This window comes from Adiantum capillus-veneris, chromosome 21 (assembly GCF_014529385.1).
Source record: "Adiantum capillus-veneris isolate H3 chromosome 21, ASM1452938v2, whole genome shotgun sequence".
NCBI lineage: Eukaryota > Viridiplantae > Streptophyta > Polypodiopsida > Polypodiales > Pteridaceae > Adiantum > Adiantum capillus-veneris.
In genome coordinates, this window is record NC_140951.1 from 22888414 (window position 1) to 22910549 (window position 22136).

Sequence of the window (22136 nt, forward strand, 5' to 3'; positions counted from 1 at the left end):
CTTGGCTTTGGTGGCGACGATGCTGATGCAAACGCTAACTGATGATGCTTCCCAAAAACGCTAGGTGAGGGAAGGTCTATGGCGATGGTTCTTGCTTCTTGCTTGGAGGAAAAACACCAAGGTCTTGTTGGAGAAGTTGCCTGCTGAGCTTGGCTCCTGTTGCCTCTTCTGCCATTTAGTGCTAGTCTAGGTTTGCTTATATACAAACTTACTCAATTTGCCATACCTACTTTCCAACAAAAGTCACTTAAAAATAATAAGTGAAAAATGTCAAAAATAGGTAAATAGGCTAAATGCACTGGAAAATTTCCCTGACTGATTCTGATGGATCTTGATGGGAATGCTTATGATCACGCTGTGTGCAACCAGAGGATATGCATCTACACTAAGTGACTAGGCATGCACGGTCTACGAATAGACTCACAAAAGTGTAGATTGACTGGACTGACTGAACCCTGGTCATGCTGTAGCTTGTCCACGGACACGTAGGGTTGCTCTGATACCAATGTAAGGTGCAATGGAATGAATGTTTGAACTTTGCTCAAGAGGAGAGCTCCGAATTGTGCTCAAGGTTCCTTTTGTTCTTATGGAAGGGAGAGCCTTCCGTTCTTAATGAGAGAGTGCAATGAACACTAACAAAGTGAATGGACAGTGTGCGTGAAAGTGCATGAGACTGAGAGATAGAGAGAGAAGAGAATACAACACCAGAGACGTTGTAAAACCCTCCTCCGAAGGCCCCACTCTCATTGGCGAGAGTGTTCTACTATTGATTGCACAAACTGGTACAAATGGATGTATGAGATCTGATGCAAGTCTAGGGCTATGTCGATGTCGACGACGGGGATGACGAGACCGACTCTAAGGCTGAAAAATGATGCACTTTTCCTGCTATCCAAAAACGCTAATGGGCTGAAATCTGTTGTCCCAAAAATGTAGGTTTTAGGCTCTTCCAAAACGCTGGTTTTAGGCTGAAAATGGCTGTACAAAAAGCTGATTTAGGGCTGACTATGCAGGCTGAAAAACGCTAGCATGCTGGATCTATGGCGATGATGGTTGACTGCTGAAAACGCTAGATGGCTGGATCTTATGGCGATGCTACTGTGGGCTGAAAACACCAGGGTGCTGGATCTCCATGGCGAGGATGACTGATGAAAACGCTAGGGGTTCTGGAGTCTTGCTTGAAGGAAATCGCCACCAAGGGGGAGAATGTCCTGCTTGAGAGAGAGAGGGGGAACCTGCTACTTGTGGCCTGTGTTCTCCTTGCTCTTCTGCCAATTAGTGCTAGCCTAGGTTTGCTTATATATTATCTTACCTAATTTGCCCTACTCAGTCCCAACAAAAGTCACTTAAAATAATAAGTGAAAAATGTCAAAAATAGGGAAAATAGGTTAAATGCAGTGGAAAATTCCTCTGAAGGATTCTGATGGGAATGCTTATGATCATGCTGTGTGCAACCAAAGGATATGCATCTACACTAAGTGCCTAGGCATGCACAGTCTACGAACAAACTCACAAAAGTGCTAGAATACTTGCTAATCTAGACTGACTGGATTGACGGAACCCTTGTCGTGTTGTAGCTTGTCCACGGACACATAGGGTTGGATGTGTCACGTGACACTAGCGACGGCAGATCTCCTAGCGTTTTATGCAGGAGATACATTTTCAGTCCTAGCGTTTTGGGAATAGCAGACTAGCCTTTGCGTTTTGCAGTTTCCGGCGACAGTTCAGCCATAGCAAGAGCGTTTTGCATTTTCAGCTGCTAGCCTGCGTACCGGAGTCCCTAAACCTCGCAGACCTCACCTGCCCGCAACAGATCCTCGCCGCATGGTCAGAGCAGCTAGCGTTTGCAGATTCAGCCCGCTGTTCGCAGATTTCAGCATTTGCGTTTTCAATGCGTCGTCGTCGCATCGTCGTCATCCCCGTCGTGACCGACACAGAGTCAGAATTCAGCAGATACAAGATTTGTAGATTTCAGCCCTTAGCGTTCTCCATTTTCAGCCCGTCTCATTGCTGTCCTCATCGTCGTCGACGTCGTCGGCAAGTCCATTGTATTGGAGATTTGTGCAATCAATAGTAGACTGCTCTTGCCATAGAGAGTGGGGCCTTTGGAGGAGGGTTTGACAACATTCTGGTGTCGTATTCTTCTCTCTCTTTCTCTCAGTCTCAGTACCTTCATTCACAGTGTCATTCACTTGTTTGTGATCATTTGCACTCTCTCACTAAAGGAACGGAATGCTCTCCCTTCTGTGAGTAAAATGAACCCTTGAGCACAGTTCGGAGCACTCATCTTGAGCAAAGTTCAACATTTACGTTTGCTGCCCTTACATTGGTATCAGAGCTTTGACAGTGTATTGTATCACTCAAGGAAAGAACCACAAGAAATTTGTTTTGCTTGTCGCATGTAACCCAAGTCCTCTTGGGCGTGTCGATTCTTTATTGTGTTTTTGAAGAGTGAGAGGAAACCCAAGAAAGAAGGGCTTGTTCGGCCTCCCCTTGTTTCTCTTTTCACTCATTGAGAGAGGACCGTGCACTTAGCAGCCGACCAATCGACCTGAGGTGGGAAAAAGCAACCTTGGTGTGAGCGCAAGGTCGCCAAGGGGTGCGTCCGCGGGAAAGAGAAGAGCTCGGGTAAGAGAAGATCCTTCTCTAACATAGACTGCAAGCTAAAGAAAGACCTCAAAAACCTCAAGAACTCAAGACTTCAAGAACCTCAAGACCCCAAGAACCACAAGAACCCAAATTCCTTGTGAACTTAAGAACTCAAGACTTCAGTGTATGGTCATCACTCGAAGCGGAATGGATACTTCGCATGGAGGTGATGAGCATGGAGGTGGCGACGAAGAATTTTCCCCACCAGGAGGTTTTTCTGACCCCCCCCCTTCCCCATCTACGCCAAGGATTGCACCAAATCCTATGGAGGCATTGGTGAAGACGACGATGGACATGATGATACGATAAGAAGCACAACCCTTCCTTGGAGCGCGAGCGCGAAGAAAGAACGACAGCCTTCGAGCGTAAGCGCGAGCAAGCGCGCTTAGCGGCGGAAGAAAGAAAGGTAGAATTGGATCGCGAATGCGAAGAAAGATGAGCGGCCTTGGAGTTAGAGCGTGAGGCGCAGAGAGACCAACGCATGCAGGAGTTGATCCTAGAGGTACTTATCTCGAAACCCGAGCCGGTCAAAGATGTTGCTGGTTCTTCTAGTGGTGCAGGCCGAGATTCGAACTCCAACAACCCCGTCACAGAGAAGATCACGTTCAGTAAGTATGACGGTAAGATGGATGCTAGTATTATTCATTCTTGGTTGCATCAATTTAATGCTTATTTGGGGACAACTAAGAAGACAGGAAATAGCAAAGTTTTGACGGCAGTCATGTATCTTGCCGGTGATGCCTTTAATTGGTATCAAGCGTGGCAAGAGGAGCAATTGGTTGCGCACCTAGAGGAAGCCGAGGTAGGCGTGCCTCTTTCTTTCAGTTGGGCTGACTTCCAAGACAAGCTCGAGGCGCGGTTCTTGCCATCTCAGTACCTAGCGCGGTTAAAAGAAGATTGGGGCAATCTTAACCGATATGGTACTTGAGTCATGTCTTTTTCTAACCGTGTTTTGCAGCTTGGCACCCAATTACGCAAATCGGATGCGAAGCGCAAAGAGGCTTTTATGTTCGGGTTGGACGACTATATCAGGTTTGATGTCGAAGTCCTCGACCCCGTAGACCTCAACAAGGCAGTAGCGATTGCTCTCGCACAGGAGATGAAGCACATTAAGGGAAAGACTAAGGAGAATAAGACTTCGCAAAGTACCTCTTAGACTTCTCAGAACCCTCAAAACGGTAAGAACGGTAAGAATAGTAAGATATGTACCTCTTCTAACCAATCTTCCTCTAGTCTCTCAAAAAAGAACACTCACAATGAATCTAAGGGTAAAGCTAACACAATTACTAAACCTAAGCTCACCCCAAATGAAAAAGCAGCACAAGGAATTTTAGGAGGATACATCAGGTCAGAAGAACAAAGCATTTATTCTAAGGAAGGTCGATGTTATCATTGTCACATCAAGTAAAAAGAGAACACGAGTGTGACCCAAGTGTCTCATGATCCTCCTATTGATGAGTCTCTCATTAAGTGTTATGATCATGTGAAGGGTCAGCGTTTTGTCATATTGTTTGATCCAGGCAATATGCATGATGTGATAAGTGTCTCTCTTGTCGAAAGAGCCCGCTTGGAGTTTAGCAAGACATCTCCTTTCGAGGTGTCGGGGTTTGCTTTCGGTATGGACTCTCTCTTACACAAGAGTGCCTAGATGTGTTATTCACAGTTCAACAAGTGTCCTTCCGTAGAAAATTTGTAGTATCTCCTCTTTCAGGATGTGATATGCTTTTAGGCATTCGATGGTTTCGTGAGCATAACCCTCTCATTGATTGGGCAGCCAATACTTTAACTTTCAATGCCAAAAGTGACTCTCCCATTGTCATTCATGGGGAGGAAGTTGTTCATTCTTCACCTCTCATTTCTAATGTGCAGGCGAAGCTTGAAAAGAATCAGGAGAAGGAGACTCGCTGAGTTTTGTCTTCTCCAAAGCACGACACATACGTTTTGCATGATAAAGATGTGATTATTCACAATGATGCTGATTTGCAGGATACAAATGTGATTGTTCACAAGGATGATGGTTTAGTTGATGCTTTTTCTAGTAAAGCTAACCTCATTGCAGATTGGATCAATCACGAAGAACCGATCTTGGCTCTCGAGTCGAGGCCCAAAGAACCCCCACAGGAAGTAGTGTTATGCGCATGATTAGTCAGTACGCATTGTTCGAGTGTTTCATTTGTGACGGTTTCCTATATTTTTTTTTTCTGAGAAAAAGATCCTTCTATTAGTTATTGAAACTGCCCATAGGGCTACAACCACCTCTTTAAGAGAGGGCTCATGGTGGGAGACTCTCCCAATGAAAAAACCAGCATATGTACAATGGGGCTAAATCAAGAAATGGGGGAAGGGAAAAGCCACACAGGTGGTCGGTAGTGCCATCGGAGAACACCCTGGACCATGGTGTAGAAAGACCTAGGACGCCAGAGTCGAAGGGAAGCCTCTCTATGCTCCTGCATGTGGTCGGAGCTGCCCTGTAGTCCCTCGAGCTGTCCTCTGAGAGTGTGGATCAGCTCTAGCCAAAAATCGCGAAGTCTCTGTTGGTGGCACAAGGCGAGCCTCAAAGATGCGGAAGCAACGGGCCCGCCAGATGAACTAGAGTGTCAGGCCACTGATGAGCTCCCAACACTCCTCTCTCTCACTACACCACTCCTGTGGAGTAAGCTCTGTAGCAGGCTGGAGAGTAGGTCGCCCCTCCTGCATCACTATCATCTTGTTGGTGGAAGATAGCTCAAACTGAAGTGCCGGGCCTGTGAGGGTGGACCAAGCCGTTGCTCCCCAAGTGTACTGTCGAGCTGTGGAGAGAGCGGGCATTAGCCAAAGAACTCGAAGCCACACCTGCTGGGCCGAAGGACAGTCCCAAAGACAGTGACATTGACTCTCCACAAGATGGTCACAAGCTGCACATGCGGCCGAGAGACCAGTATGCACTAGCCAACTCCCAACTGCTGTAGCTCTGTGTGGGACCAGCCATCGAAACAAGGTGATTCGCCTCGATTGTCTGGAGTCCCACAACCTCTCCCAGAATGCTGCCAAGAACTCAGCTGTGAGACCCTCCTCCTGCCAATGAGGTGCTGCAGCGGGGCGGCCTTCCTCTGTGCTGCTAGTATATGACGTCCTAGTCGAACAGTGTATTGAAAGAACGGGACACCTGGGTGGTTTGCAGAAGAGAAAGGGTCCCTCGAGAGCTACTCACCAGGATCCCACTGTACTCGTGCCAGTGGACAGCACTCCCAAGCCCACAGCCTCCAGTGTCCAGTCTCAAGAGCTGCTGGGTCAGGATCGATGACACAAGTCCTCCCATAGATGCATACTTCTCGGATCCTCTGAAAACAGCACTCTGCCACCTGCGGGGCCTCTACTGCAACTCGCTGTAAGCATCCCCCACCTTGAAGCTCGAAGAAAAGGGATGGAACAGTCTTTGAGCAGGCCCTGACTGAGATGAGAACCTCCAGTCGTGTGAAGGCTCCCATCCACCTGGCTGCTACTGGCTCGAGAGGCGTGAGCCTCTCAGCTGGAACTGCCTCTGAGATGTCTTGACACATGCTCTGCACCCCTCTCATGTCCTGTAGCCAGAAACTCTGCAACTCCTCTGACAAGCCTTTGAACTCTAACCAGTCACCTAAAGAGCGCATTGGACCCGCTGCCATGGGACCCCAGGAAACATGAGGCCGACTACCAACCAAGTGGCCTCTCTGAGTGTTAACCATGGGGTTCCAAACAAGGGGCTACCGTAGGTGCTCCTCCGTGCAAGTAGGCTCTCTCTGCTCCAGGCCTCGAAGCAAGAGCTCCCAAGATCGAAGCAAGCTCACAGCGAAGCGATCCTCCAGTCTCCTGCTCAAACCAACTCTGTGTATCTCTGTGAAGATCCATCTGGTCGAAGGTTGCCAGGGGCTTCCAGCCTGAGGCACCCTAGCACGAAGCCGCTGTAGCATGAACTCCTTCCAGGGCTCCTCACTTGGAAGAAGTCCTCTGACTATGAACTTCCCAAGAAGGGCTCTGCTCTGTTGTGCTGGGTCAATGATCCCAAGCCCTCCCTGTGAACAAGGAAGAGTGATGACCTGCCAAGCCACTTTGGCTCGAGCTATCTGAGTGTCACGTCCTGACCAAAGGAAGTTCCTGATCAGCCTCTCTACCTGGCTGATACAAGAACTCGAGAAGATCCAGCAGGAAGTGATGTACCACATAGTCGCCAACAACACCTGGTTGGCCACTACTACTCTGCCAGCCAAAGAAAGTCGTGCTGAGCTCCAATGTAAGAACTTCCTCCTGATAGACAGGAGGAGGGGAGCAATTTGCTGCTTGGGAGACAAGTCCAAACCAACCTGATAGCCCAAGTACCGAACTGCAGTCCCTGGGGGAATCCACCTAAAACCCTCTCCTGGCATCCAATCTGACACAGGAGCACTACCATCCGAGAAAGCCACTGTCTTTCTCCAGTTGATCAGTGCGCCCGATGCACAACAGAAGGTCTCCAGAGCCTGCTCACACCTGTGAAGATTGGCCTCCTGCCATCTAAGTACAAGGCTGAGTCGTCAGCAAACTCAGCGTCCAGTAGCATCCCCCACTCACCCGAGGCAGAAGAATGACCTTCGGAATGTGTAAGTGCCTCTGACCAAAACGCAAGCTGAGGGAATGCCAGCCACCTTGGCAGCTATTGAGGCTGCCGTGCGAGGTGTCTCCAGGACAGTCCCAATGGCTGAGCCTATCCTGGACAAAAGTGGTAAGTACTCCCTCTGCAAACCCGGAAAGCAGACGGAGATGGGGATGTCTGCCTCCTCTACTAGAACATCCGAAGCAGGGTCGAAACCATGCCTCCATTGTCGGAAGTGGGCTCGTGCTGTTCGGATGGTCAATGGACTCATGGCGATGACCTTGGACGCCATCTCGGAGGTCTCAAACTCGATCTGATAGTAACCTTGTTCGAGTATCTGTACGTCCAAGATCTTGCCCACGTCTTCGAGAAGGCGGGCCTGGAGAAGGTCACGCAACTCTCTTCTGCTAGGTCGGGTGCCGAGAATCTTGCAGATGACAGAAGTCGCCTGCAAGCGCTCTACCGCTGCGGCTAGGCTCGCTTGCTCTGTCGGTGAAAGAGCAAGTCGAATAGCGGGCTCAGCGGGGTCGGGCGAGGGGGCTTCTGACGAGTCCCTCTGTGGCGGAGCTGGAGTCTCCATCTGTGTCTACTGCTGTGGCAAAGAAGCGGACGGAGAAAGGACTGTGCAACCGAGCGCGCCGAGCACTGTCCAAAGAAGAATGCACCAGAGCCAATTGTATGGTGACTTCGAGATAGAGGAGGGCGGGGGGAGGGAAGTGGATAAGGCGGGCAGGGGGGCAGAAGCTCAAGAGGCAGCGGGGTAGCTGCGTGAGAGGGCAGCGGACGGGGGGGGGTGGCGGCGCGAGAGGGGGGGGGGGGGGGGGGCGGGAGGGGGCTGCCGCGAGCGAGGATAGGTGGGGGCTAGGGGGAGCGCGAGGGCAGCGGGGGGGGGGGCAGCGATGGCGCAGAGGGGGGGGGGGAGGGGGTAGCGAGCACTTGTTTCCGGTTTCCTATATTTTAGTCACCGTCTTTATGTGTTCCTTTTCATAGGCAAGCCATATTGTATGATGAACACGATTTACTCATGAATGAGCACGGATGTATGCGGATTACTCGTGAAAAGATAAAATGTTTGCATTCAAGGAATTCACATTCCATGTCTCCTCCTTGGCATGACACAGTATCCGAAAGAGCACAAGAAGGATTGAGCATCAATCATCGGCATTTCCATTGTGATTTGACACAATTGATAGATTCAGAAAGACAAGTTTCGATTCCATTGTTTGCATGTGTTTGATGAACGGTTTGGCACTCCGTCTCTATGTTCATCTACATTGCATGCACAGTCTTTAAAGAAGACTAGAATTTTTCTAGTCACTTTACATAAAATGGGTATGTCATGTTTTTGTGTTGGAAGTGGTTTCAAGAATTTTTATCCTCGGAGATTCTTGAAGAAGGTAGACGCACGACTATAGACGAAGTTGAAGCATTGAAGGAGCCACATATGACTTTGTGTCGCTTTCGGCGCGGCCCAAAGAAGCAAGCGTTGCAGACCTTTATGAAGTTCAAGTATCGCATGACCCATGCATCAGAGTGGGCCGGCGAAGAGTCCTTTCCAGGATTCCAGACTCTGTTGGCGATCTCCCTCGACGCCATACAGTTTGGCACCAGTACCTTACTTTAAAAAGGAGGGGATGTCACATGCACATCTAACCCTATGTGTACATGGACAAGCTACTTCATGACAAAGGTTCAGTTAGCTTAGGAAGTGTTCTGGCACTTTTGTGAGTCTGTTCGCAGACCGTGCATGTCCAGGTACTTAGAGTAGATGCATATCCTCTGGTTGCACACATCATGATCATTAGATTACCATCAGAACCCATCAGGAGCATTTTTACAGTGCATAGACCTATTTTAGCCATTTTTCACTTATTATTAATAAGTGACTTTGTTGGGAAATTGGGTAGGGCAATTTGACTCGGGCAATATATAAGAAAAGCTAGCGCTAGCACTTTCTGGCAGAAGAGGCAGCAGAGACCACAAGACTGACAGTGCACCTTCTTAGCAAGACCCCCCCGGCGGAACAGCTAGCATTTTCAGCCATCAAGAACAGCCCGGCGTTTTCATCAACTGCAGATCAGTCCCAGCGTTTTGCAAGTTGCAGATCAGCCTGGCGACTGCAGATCTCCTAGCGTTTTCCGCAGCAGATACATTTTCAGCCCTAGCGTTTTGGGAACAGCAGACCAGCCTTAGCGTTATGCAGTTTCCGGCGACAGTTCAGCCCATAGCACCAGCGTTTTGCATTTTCAGCAGTTAGCCTCTGTACCGCAGCCCCCAAACCTCGTAGATCTCACCTTCCCGCAATAGATCCTCGTTGCACGGTTAAATCAGCCAACGTTTGCAGATTCAGCCCGCTATTTGCAGATTTCAGCATCTGCGTATTCAACGCGTCGTCGTCGCATCGCCGTCATCACCGGCATAGAGTCAGAATTCAACAGATATAAGATTTGCAGATTTCAGTCCTTAGCGTTTTCAGTTTTCAGCCCGTCTCGTCGCCGTCCTCATCGTCGGCAAGTCCATTGCATTGTAGAGATTTGTGCAATCAATAGTAGACTGCTCTCGCCATAGAGAGTGGGGCTTTTGGAGGAGGGTCTGAAAACATTTTGGTGTTGTATTCTTCTCTCTTTTTCTCTCAGTCTCACTACCTTCATTCACAGTGTCATTCACTTGTTTGTGATCATTTGCACTCTCTCACTGAAGGAACTGAAGGCTCTCCCTTCCGTAAGTAAAAAAAACCCTTGAGCACAATTCGGAGCACTCATCTTTAACATTCACTTTCGTTGCACCTTACACTGTAAGTAAAAGGAACCCTTGAGCACAGTTCGGAGCACTCGGCAATGTTCAACATTCACTTCCGCTGCACCTTACATAGAACAACCAGATGGTGGAAGTGGCTCCCGGACAAGGTGGGCGGCCGGACAATGCATATGCAAAGGGTTGCCAGCCTGGAGACACACTAGCCCTATACCTGTGTGTGAAGCAGCAAAGTGGTGTAAATCTAACACTTAGCCTCTCACCTACCAAGCACCTACCGCAATACCCCTTAACATCCCTAGCCAGTACCCATTAGTATCTTAGCAGTACCAGACATCTGTATCAAGTACCCATGAGCATCTTAGCATATCAACATTTAGTCGTTGTATCAGGATTTGTGCAAGAAATAAAGAAAGTACTTGCTCTGGCAACAGAGCAAGGGGGCCCTTGAGGGTGTTTGGGACCCGATATGTTGTGTCGTCTCTCTCTCTCTCTCTCTCTCTCTCTCTCTCTTTCATTCAATTCAGTTTAGTTCTTTCAAGTGAACTTAAGTAACCTTGTGTTTGTGCGGAGTACTAGTTCGAGCTAAATTCACAAACACTTCCGCTGCACCTGACATTGGTATCAGAGCTCTGTGCGTGCTTCGGCTTCACGAACTCAAGGGAAGAACCCTCATCATTGTCGTCGTCCGACACAGTACCCCCGCATCTAGTATCCCTTGCGTTTTTGCTTGGCCCCTGTCTCGCTCAGCGTACGGATCATCCGGACCTCCGTGTCCTTAACACCGAAATACGTTCAGTACCCAAAGTACCCTATAGTACCAAGTACCAAGTACCAAGTACCCGCCGTAGCCAGCACTTAGCCTCTCACGTACCAAGCACCAAGTACCCGCCGTACCCAGCAGTTAGCCTCTCACGTACCAAGCACCTACCGCAATACCCCTCAGCATCCCTAGTCAGTACCCATCGGTATCTCAGTAGTACCAAGCATCTGCATGAAGTACCCATGAGCATCTCAACATCTCAGCATTTAGTCATTATATCAGCATTTGTGCAAGAGTTAAAGAAAGTACTTGCTCTGGCAACAGAGCAAGGGGGCCCTTGAGGGTGGTTGGGACTCGACATGCCGTGTCGTCTCTTCTCTCTCTCTCTCTCTCTCTCTCTCTCTCTCTCTCTCTCTTGCGTCTCTCTCTTTCTTTCAGTTCAGTTCATTTCTTTCAAGTGAAGTTAAGTAACCTTGTGTTTGTGTGGAGTACTAGGTCCGAGCTAAATCCTTCAACACTTTCGCTGCACTTGACAACCATCCTAAAAGACAACTTTGGACACTTCTTTTCTACTTGCTTAAGACGTTGCTTCATGATTCTAAGAAACTCGTAATTCTCTTCCTTGATAGTAACATTCTGATGATGCTTGTTAGTCTGTCGTGAATAAGATTCCCAAGTCTTGCTCAGTCGAAGCTTCATACTCTTAGTAATCTCGTCCAAGGACTTGCTCTCAACATTGACATCTGGCAACTGATTGACCGATCTAGTAAAGAAAGGCTAGAACGGACGGCCAAATGCTACCTCATACGGAGTTCTACCAATGGTACCAGAATAGGAGTCATTCAAAATTACTTGAATTAGTGGAAGATATTACTCTTAATGAGACTGTTGATCATGAACATATGACTTTAAAACATCGAAGGCTAATTGATTGTAAATCTCAGTTTGACTATTGGAGTGTGGATGAAATGCATATGAAAAATTGAACTTAGTGCCAAAATTTTCAATGGAGTGCTTATAAAAAATGTGATATAAACTTGACATCTCTATCTGACACAATCGACTTTGGCGAACCACGAAGGAGATACCAATGCTTAATGAACAAATGTGCTACATCTTGTGTTGTGACTGTGGCCTTACAAGGAATGAGCATGCAAAATTTGCTGAAACGATTGATCAACGATTCTTAGGCATTGTGTATTCTTTGAAGCAAACGAGGTGGAAGATTAGTCACAAAATCCATGGAAATGTCTTGAAATGGGCCCTTGCGAATAGGCAACGACATCAAAAGACCCTTCTGCTTATCTGTAGGAGCTTTAACCTTTTGACAAATGGAACACTATGTGACATATTTGGAAACATCTTTTCGCATGTTAGGCCAAAAAAAGATTCTACTTTTTGTAAAGTGGTATTCATGCTTCTGTGTCCACCTGTGAGTGCATCATGTGCATGGCTTGCCTAAGAGAAGGTAAACACAAAGACGGCGACGAAAATACAAGAGACTATTACACATGAATGTTTAGTGTGCTAGTCTTTGCTCAACAAGTATCGTTTCTTGGTAAGTTTGTTGTTTCTCCTCTCGTTGGATGTGTGATGATTTTTGGCATTAAGTGGTTACGTGAGCATAATCCATAACTAGCTAAGAACGAAAGCACTCTCTCTCTCTCTCTCTCTCTCTCTCTCTCTCTCTCTCTCTCTCTCTCTCTCTCTCTCTCTCTCTCTCTCTCGCTCGCTTGCGCGTGCGCGAGGGTGCCTCTCCCGTGGTCATTAGCGGTGAGCAGGGTATCCATTCGAAGTGCGAACTATGTAGAGGAGCTCAAGCGACGTTAATTTATGCAACTCCAATGGCTCAGGACCTCAAGCCTCAGTACGTTACCCAGGTTTGTTTAAGAAGTATGAGCATCTTTTCTTGTAGGATGATCTTCCACCACGGCTCCCTCCCGAGCATTCGGAGGATCATTGCATCGAACTCATGGAAGGAGCGTAGCCCGTCAGCAAGGCTCCCTACCGCTTGAACATACCCTACCGCTTGAACAAAACTCAAGAAGAGGAGTTAAGAGCGGTAATCATTGAACTGGTGGCCAGGGGATTCATATGACCTAGTGTAAGTCCATGTGATGCTCCTCTTTTGTTTGTCCGCAAGAAAGATGGGTCTTCTCGTTTGCGTGTAAATTTTAGGGTACTCAAGAAGATGACAATCAAGAACAAGTTTCCTATACCTCGCATTGAGTGTATCCTTCATAGGCTCAATGATGCTAAGATTTTTTGCAAATTTGATCTCAAGACGGGGTACCACCAGATAAGGGTATTCAAGGGCGACATATACAAGACTGCCTTCCAGAATTGAGGCAACTTGTTACATCTGCAATAGTCCCTGCAACGCTCATTGCTGTTGTAATGCTCGCGCATCCCCCCCCCCTCGGTCTCCCCTCCCCACGCTACCCACTTCTGCCCTCACTGCCATTGCCCACCAGCACGTCCTCACCCGCCGCTCTCCTGCTCGTGTCATCCCCCCCCCTTCCCCCGCCAAGCCTCTTGCCCGCCTTCCCATTCCCCGGCTTTTGCTCCTTGAGGACAGTTTTTTTCGTCGCTCGACCTCACCTTGTCAGCCCGGTTTTGCCATCTTCGCTCGCCTTTCCAGCAGCAGCAGACATAGATGGATGGATCTGCTCCGCCTCAGAGAGACTCGACGGAAGTCCCCTTGCCCGACCCCGTGGAACTCACCATCCGACTTGCTCTTTTGCGGACAGAGCAAGCAAGCTTAGAGGCAGATGTGGTGTGCTGCCCGACCCCGTGGAACTCACCATCCGACTTGCTCTTTTGCGGACAGAGCAAGCAAGCTTAGAGGCAGATGTGGTGCACCTTCAGGCCACCTCTGTTATCTGCAAGATCATCAGCACATGACCTAGCAGAGGGAAGGTGTGTGATCTCTTCTAGGCCCGCCTTTTAGCAAAGGTGGATAAGATCATCAACATTCAGCTTCTTGGGTGTGGCTACCATCTGATAGAGTTTGAGACTTATGAGATGGCGTCCAAGGTCATTGTGATGTGCCCCTCGGCCATCTGAGCAGCTAGAGATCATTTTTGATAGTGGCGCCATGGATTTGATCCGGGTATCAATGCTCTTGTCGAGCAGGCAGACCTACCAATCTTAGTTTGCTTCTTAGGTCGAAGGAGAGAGTACCTCCCCCTCCTTTCCAAGATTGGTTTAGAGATTTGGGATTGTCATGGAGACACCTCGCACGACAGCCTGTGTCACTGCCAAGGCCACTGGCATACCTACAGTACGCATTCTGGTTCGAGACACCCACACCCTCCTGAAGGTTGTTTTACTACCTCGGGTGAGTGGTGTTTGGCTCTGTCAAAATGTGGAGCATTTGGGCCTCCCGTATCAGTGCTTCATTTGTCGATAGATGGGCCATCTAGCAAAGGCCTATCCACGAAGGAGGCCCAAACCTACGGCACAGACCCAGACCCAGCCTCCTAAGGCTGGCTGGACACAGCAGACAGAGACAGAGTGAGCTCAGGCAGGTTCTTCCTCTGAGCTTGTCCACGGAGGAGGCCCAAACCTGCGGCACAGATCTAGACCGAGACCCAACCTCCTAAGGCTGGCCAGACACAACAGATAGAGACACATGGAGCTCAGACAGATGCTTTCTCCGAGCCCAGTACCCAGGCAGAGAAGAGCTGGCAGCATGTCCGTGTTTGATGTCGCCAGGGACCACCACACCGGTTCGGCTCCTCTAGTGGTCGTCCTACACCAGTCCAGCAGCAGTGGGCTACCACAGGGAACCGCTTCGACCCCTTATAGTAGAACCAAGTCCATAGATACCCCCTCCACCTCAGCTTCACCATCGATAGCCCCCCCCCCGTTACGGTCCCCCTCCCCTCCCGTTTCACCCACTAGCCCCCTTGCTCCATCATCCTCTCCTGCTCCTGCCTCACAGTCGACTCAGGGGACATGACATGACGTTCATCGTCGGCTAGGAGGTCTCTTGGCAGCGCTTTTTCCACGAGCCCCCCGGCAAGAGAGGAACAGACTTTCTTGTGGACCACCCTTCGGGTATAGACGTTACCTGTTGCCGAGTACCTCGAGTAGTGACGAGTTTCGACATCCGTTGTCGGTAGGACTTCTTCGCTTACGACTTCACAAGGTTCCTCGGCAACTTTTCACCAGACTTTGAGGCGGCTTGCTTTAGAGTCCATGTGCTGTTTCTAGCAGCTAAATGGACAAAGGCCCTGGACATAGCGGTTGGTTTCTCTTTCCCTCTATGTGGCAGGGACCATATTGAGTGGACTCTGGACTCAGTGATGGACTGGCTTCAGGCTCAGGCTCTCGAGTTCTCTCATCATGCGGGAGACTTGGGGGTGACAGATGTGATACGGACTTTGTGGCTGTTGGCCAAGCTCTCGGTGACACCTCCAGACACAGCAGGATGTTAGGCACATTGTGGTACACTTACGCAAAGTCTACGTGCTATGTATATGTACATGAGGACTTGTGGACAGAGGAGGTAGTTCGACGGACAGCACGCTCTTCCTGGGCCAGGGTTGGACAGACTCTATAGTCACGACTATCTCGGGGTCGCTCGGATGCAGATTACTCCCCTCCAAGCCGGCTTCGAAGATAGTGATGTTGGCTCCAATTGATGTTTCTATATGCAAGGCAGGCATGTCTAGGAACATGTACAAATTTGGTGCCGTGCTGAAAATGCTACTCTGTAAGGTTAGTGATTGACTGAAGGTTCTGTTTTTGCACGCTTGTGCTATTTCTGCTGTTTTGCACTTTGCCTTTTAATCACTAAATACTACATGTATCCTTCGGGGCAAGGTTTCATCAAAAGAATGTCTGGCTTTCTTTTGCTGCAGATCATGTTTATTTGCAATCATTGCCCTTTTGTGGTACATCTGAAGATGGAACTTGTGAAGCTGGCAAATACATATCTGCCAGTAAGTACCATATTGGAATTAGAACTCACCCTCCTGCCCAATTGAATCTCACCTTCTGTGTGCGCTGTTTTGATTTTTTATGTTGTGCATAATTCTCATATGCAGTAATGATGAATAATTGACAGAAAGGGGTAGGAATTATAGCCATCTCCGCAAACTCAGTCAAGACGCATCCTCAGGTTGGTTTTTTAAACGATGGTAGGTTGTACCATTCTGAAACATTTTTCAAAGTAGGTATCATGATTGAACAGGATGGACCAGATATTATGGCAAGAGAAGCAGAGGAGCTAGGCTATCCTTTTCCTTATTTATATGATGAGGTATTGATCCTTCTTTGTGTTGACACCATCACTCGAAGCACACGCGTGGTTCCGAGTAGGCTTTACGAAATTTACTGCATGCATTCTGGAGTTCTGTAAAAGATTTTTAAAAGTATCTTAAGGATCACATGAAGAAAAACTATGATCAGAAAAAGGACCAAAGCTTATTTTGCATCAAACTTTAGGCTTTTTTTTTGAGACAGGTGTTCTAAATATCAACTTATTTTATGTATCATTGGCTGGGGGCCATATTTTTGTGGCATAACTCGAGCTGGGCCGTGAACTAACGGAGAACATTTGTCACGTGACAGACACAAGAGACTGCCAGAGCATATGGTGCAGCATGCACACCTGATTTTTTCCTTTACAAAAAGGTATGCAGATGCTTCAAATGAGCAGTCAAGACTCCAAAAGGAGGAATATTTTATCTGACTTCTTGTCTTGAAGGATGGGCGGCGACCATTTGAGTTGGTGTATCATGGACAGTTCGATGAGTCGAGACCTGGGAACAACCGGCCTATCACGGGGAGGTATGAATTTCTCATAATTCAATGTTTTCCATGAGATGCTTTAGGCAACATGGGAAGAGTGTTGTACACTCACAGACACACAATTAGGGAAGAGTGTTGTAGTTGCTCTGACTTGTCTTTGGCTTTTGTTCCTTTTGATGTAAAAGGCTTGAAAAGTGATATAACATGATGACAAGTGCTTCTATATGGCAGTGATTTACGAAATGCTTTAGATTGTGTACTTTCGGGTATTCCTGTGAGCACAGTACAAAGACCAAGGTAAGCTTTTGAAAAATTTCAAGGAATTATTTCATCAAGCTAAGGTAGAGTTCTTTTGTTTTTTAATTGTCTGTTTATTATTCATGCAGCATTGGATGCAGCATAAAGTGGCACCCACAATAGTCATATTATTTTAAAAGGCATTGTGGAAAACAGAATGGTGATTTCCAATGTCATCATCCTCATTATATCCCTCTTCCTAGTCACTGAGCTGGTACTGAATACTCGCGAGGGTATGTCAGAAGTCATTTTCGTCATAAAAAAAATTGCTTCCCAAAAAGCAAGCATGCTTTTTGCTGTTGAATAAGTTCTGTGATTTGAGGAGGTTGAGATTTTGAACTGCCACCATCATACACCACAACAATTTGCCACTTGTAGTGAAAAGTACACAACTGAATCGGTCACTGTCACTTGCAGTTGTTTTTCATTCTATGCTGAACTGAACTTGGGGGTGCATGTCATTGATTGATGCGTCAGGGGTGGCTGGCTTGTTGAGATTTGAATTCTCATCCTGCTGAGAGCCATTGGGTTTGAGAATCAGCCAATAGTAAATGAACTGCACTAAGGGCAAAACTGGGGTCTTACTGGTTTGGGGATCATTAACAGCGTTAGGATTTGAAGGGCTCCCTATTTTTTCAAAAGACAGGCCACGGGTAGGGCATATTTCCATATTGAGAAAATCTCACAAAATTGCTGTCAATTTTGGTAACTTAAGTGACATGTTTGGTGAAGAATATCGAAAGGATCATTGTTTAGCGAACATTGTGAGTAGAATTCTATTCACATGCCTTAGTATATAGGTCAAAGCATTCTCCAATGGCCGCTAGAGTTCTGGTATCGATTGAAAGGATTGGGAATAAAGCCTATCTGTGTTTTGTGTCGGTACTTCATAGCACCTGATGAAACTCACACTTGTGAAGAGTGACGACACAATGCTTGATCCCTCTGTTAAGATGGCTACTACACGTGTCCAAGAATTGCATAGGCACAACCTTGTTAGTACACAAACAGAAATTGACAATTCATCTTTCAGCCTGTGCTTCCTTTTGGTATACTCGCATGCTCGGTAATCCCACGTGGAATGTGTTCAGTGCTTATTGTTAGTTCCAGCTGTGGAGCATTGTTTTATCTCCTTAGCCTCATTCCTGGTGTTGGTGTGGACCTTGATTTTCATTTATGTTGTTGCATGGAGGCGTGCATTTCCTTTTTGAAAGCTATAATGGAATCCGCTTGAGGCGCTATTGGATGTTTTAAGCCTTCTCAGTGAATGCTGTACCACATTATGGTTCCATTGGCGAGGCCATTCATTTTAAAACCTACCTCTATCTTGGCCTTTGGGCATGGAAATTGGAATGAGGCAAAGTCGATAACGATGAACAATTCGTTTCATCTAGCGGTCTTGTCTAATTCTCAAACTGTTTTGCATACTCCATTTGCTCATCGCATAACCTTATTGAATATGCGTTTATTACACCTTACTCTTGGGTTGGAGTAACACTAGATTATCCTTGCTTGCAAACGTCATGTCCATTTCAAGAATTTTGGACGCCAACATCTAAAATTGTTACTCTTGGTAATCTTTTCTCCGATCTAATTACAAACTTGACATTTACTTGCTATACTTCAGTTTGTTGAACCTACACAACTATTTAATTGTGGTCTAAGTCGGTGCAATAGTCTTTTCCATAGTAGTTGAAGTTGAGTCTAGAATCATCCATTCATTACATTGACTTTGCAATGACAATTACCTCAAGGCATTAAGATTTATTTACATGGTTTTGGAAAGTTCAAGCCTTATGGCTAGCATTTAGATAATTTTGATGAACGCTTAAGCATTGCTTCCAAGATTGTTTGGCTTAAACAATTTCTTCTGGCCATAAGTAAAAATCTAGTTGAGATCAACTTTTGTTTTTGAGTTCTACTTGTGCAATTGTCCCATCTCCATAATTTTTTGACTCATGCATCCAACCAAATGAACCATATCCAAAAGGTAATACTAAGTTTGGTTTAGGATATTTCTTAGACCATGGTTTTAGGATCATCCTTGCAAATCTTGTTAACATAATAATAATAATACTTCCGATTCCCTACCGTGCAGTGAAACACCCATGCTTGGATTCACAAACAAAGATTACTTGATGAGGTTGTGTTTTAAAGGCACAATGACTAGTTTTTATTCTTTCAATAAAGATGGACCTATGATGATGCTAGCATGGTTTATTTCAGGAACATGCGACACCTAATCCCAAGATTGCCTTTACAGGCATGGTTCAAATATCATGCTAGAATGGTAGATGTGAAAATTCTTCTTGGATTCTTGATCCCTTGAGCAAGAACACGCTTGGATTCTTGGTCTCTTGAGCAAGAACACACTTTAATACTTGATCTCAAGATAACACTAAGATGATAGCCCTCAAGACCATGCCTGGACTTTTGTTTCCAAGCTCACTCTTTAATGAAATTTCTTTCCAAGATTCTCAAACCATACTAGGATTCTTGGTCATGAGACTATTTTAAACCATGCCAAGATGCTTTGTTATGGGATTGTTTTAACATGTTTGGTCACGTGATCACACCCAAATTCAAAAACTAATTATATAATAGTAGTTGTTTGAAGCGTGTTTGGTCGTAGGACTCTAATAGTAGGCTTGGTCAGATATTCACAACAAGAGCATGGTCCCAATATCATCTTTGTAGTAGTAGTTTCTCAAAGGTATGCTTGGCCACATGAGTATGCTCAAATTCACAAAGTGAGCATGGTCTCAAGACCATCCTTGTAGTAGTAGTTGTTCAAAAGCATACTTGATCTCATGACCATGCTCAAGTTCACAAAGTGAGCCTCGTCTCAAAACCATCCCTGTAGAAGTAGTTGTTCAAAATATGAGAGTAAGACATAAGAGATTCACCATGAAAGAATGGTCTAGTGACCATCGTTCCTTATAATTAATGGGGAGAGATTATATAGTAAAACAAATAAATGAGATAAAATGTTAGGTTTTAGTTTGTTTTTACAAACCTTTATCGCATGTATAAATTGCAAGCAATTCACCACCTGTTGTTGATATGGTCATACTTTGAGTACATGCAATTGAACTTTCTTTTGTGTAATCCACGTTAATGAGAAAATTGTATGACTTATAGTTTAAAACCTTTCTTTTAAAGAAAAGAAACATTTCATAATGCGTAGAAGAGAGAAAAATGACTATAATGAAATGAAAACTATTCACAAAATTTTGCTCAAAGCATCAAACATTGACACTTGACAATGAAAAACTATTTTGTTGCACAAAATATTAAATTTTAACATATCATTTAAGTGGTTAGGTTGATATTATGTAATATCAAAAATTTGAATGATAAAACTTATCTACCTTCTGATAATGGTTCTAGTTTAGACTCATTGGGTTCTGAATCTTTTGATCAAATTAATTTCCTAAACTATGAAAAGGATTTGAATTTTCCATCTCTTATACCTTTCAAGTCTTTAGAAAAATGGTCAAGTCCATCATCCCAAAGACTCAAGTCATAAGAAACATGTCATATTTTGATGTTTGTGTATTGAGTATTCCATATTTTTCCACCAAAAGTTCATATCTACCACTTTGAAATAGCTTAATTTCTTTCAAATGTGGGACATACTCTTCCATAAATATGGTTTAAAACCATGTTTTTGTGCACTTTTTTCTTGAAACTCTTATGCCTTACATAATAATATTTTAATAATTAAGCATTGCCTTTTCAATTGCTCATTCCATTCTCTTGCTTCAATAAGTGAATGACACAAATGTAAAGCTTTGCTTCTTATGCAGGGAAGCCTCCATTGACTCGTTGAAAGACTTACATTGACTAGAATATTTCTAAGAAAGCACATGCATGAGCAACGACTTCTCCTAAATAACATAAACAAAAGTGAAAAACTGAAAGGTAGTACAAATTGTTTAAGAAAACATACAAAAATATGAACTATTGAGATCAAATTATTGTACAAAATAAATAAAAAATCATACTAAAAGTATCTCCTCATTTGTATAATTCTCTTGCAAGGACTCTACACAAATAAAACCAATATCTTCAAGATCAGGGTAAAAGCCCCTATATAAGGACAGTGAAATGAAAATGGATCATGCTCCTTTTGTTGTGCATCAATTCAGGCGCAAAGGGCACAAAACATCCGCCAAGGCAAGGAGTTTCTTGCAAACTAAGAAGCTCATCATTTGATGCACCGTGGAGGTTTTGCGCTCAGTTTTCACTATTCCCAAGGCAAAAGGGCGTTTAGGACATAGCTGCACCATTAAAGAGACTACACTGCTCCATGATCTAACCTTGCAACCCGCCTATGGGAGAGTGACACATTAGCTCATCTAGTCCTTTTATTAGTGCACGCTTCTCCTATTATTGGGGTAGGGTATGGTTTACCTCTCGATATTGTCCTTTTATTGGAGCGTTTATCCTACAAGATTTCTTTGGAGAACTCCAGATAGGAAAGTTGGGAATCATAGTGAAATGTACATTAGGAGAACTATTTATATTTTGAGAGATGTTTAGTTATCCACTTAAATTTCTATCCTTAACATCACCAACAAAGTGCACAATGTTCTTTGAGAATTTTACTTTGCGATCATCTAATAGAGAGTACTTCAAAATCCTTGGATAGATCTTGCATGAAATCCTTCAAATTATTATGGCTATACTTGGATCCTCCATAGTGCAAGATGGTTGTACTTTGTTTGATAGAGTTATGCACAAATAAGCAAAGGCTTGCGTTTTGTACAGTGGATGCACACACACATAATGCTATGTTGTTTATTTCAAATTGCTCATTGATTGAAATGGGAAGTATAGAAGCAGTAAGAGGGTCTCTCTCTCTCTCTCTCTCTCTCTCTCTCTCTCTCTCTCTCTCTCTCTCATGTAACACATAATGCATGAGTTCAATAGACATTTATATGTTTTGGAGACTACAAAAAAGAGAAACTTCACTGTTAGATGCATAAAAACATTTTCATCAATGTCGATGAAGGAAGACCTTTTATTGTATCCAAATCACTAACCTATGAACAATAACACATTATAGATTGTATCAATGCATAAAGATCACATTATTATTAATTTTTTTTGTAAATTTCGAGAACAGCTATTTGAATAGTAAGTACTCATGTTGAATTTAGTACTTTGTGCATGAAGGATGGTGATATGACCATGCCTAGAGTGCCCTAATCTTTGAGTTTCCATAAATCAATAGTGCACAATCATTCTGTTCATGGCCTTGGAGTATAATTCTATATTTACATAAAAATTGAATTTACTTAAGATTAAGCAAAAAATGAA

At 45.2% G+C, this 22136-nt stretch overlaps 1 protein-coding gene across 1 annotated transcript in view; it reads left to right on the forward strand.

Annotated features, from left to right (window-relative positions):
* Positions 1-17267, forward strand: part of LOC147430651 (uncharacterized) — a 34787-nt gene extending 17520 nt beyond the window's left edge. Inside the window, exons 3-9 of the mRNA XM_086493250.1 lie at positions 15623-15703; positions 15829-15882; positions 15955-16023; positions 16335-16397; positions 16471-16553; positions 16746-16811; positions 16901-17267. Coding sequence (XP_086349376.1) covers positions 15623-15703; positions 15829-15882; positions 15955-16023; positions 16335-16397; positions 16471-16553; positions 16746-16811; positions 16901-16934 — 450 coding nt within the window. The 3' untranslated portion in view covers positions 16935-17267. The remainder of the gene's footprint in view (positions 1-15622; positions 15704-15828; positions 15883-15954; positions 16024-16334; positions 16398-16470; positions 16554-16745; positions 16812-16900) is intronic.
* The last annotated feature ends 4869 nt before the right edge of the window (positions 17268-22136 follow it).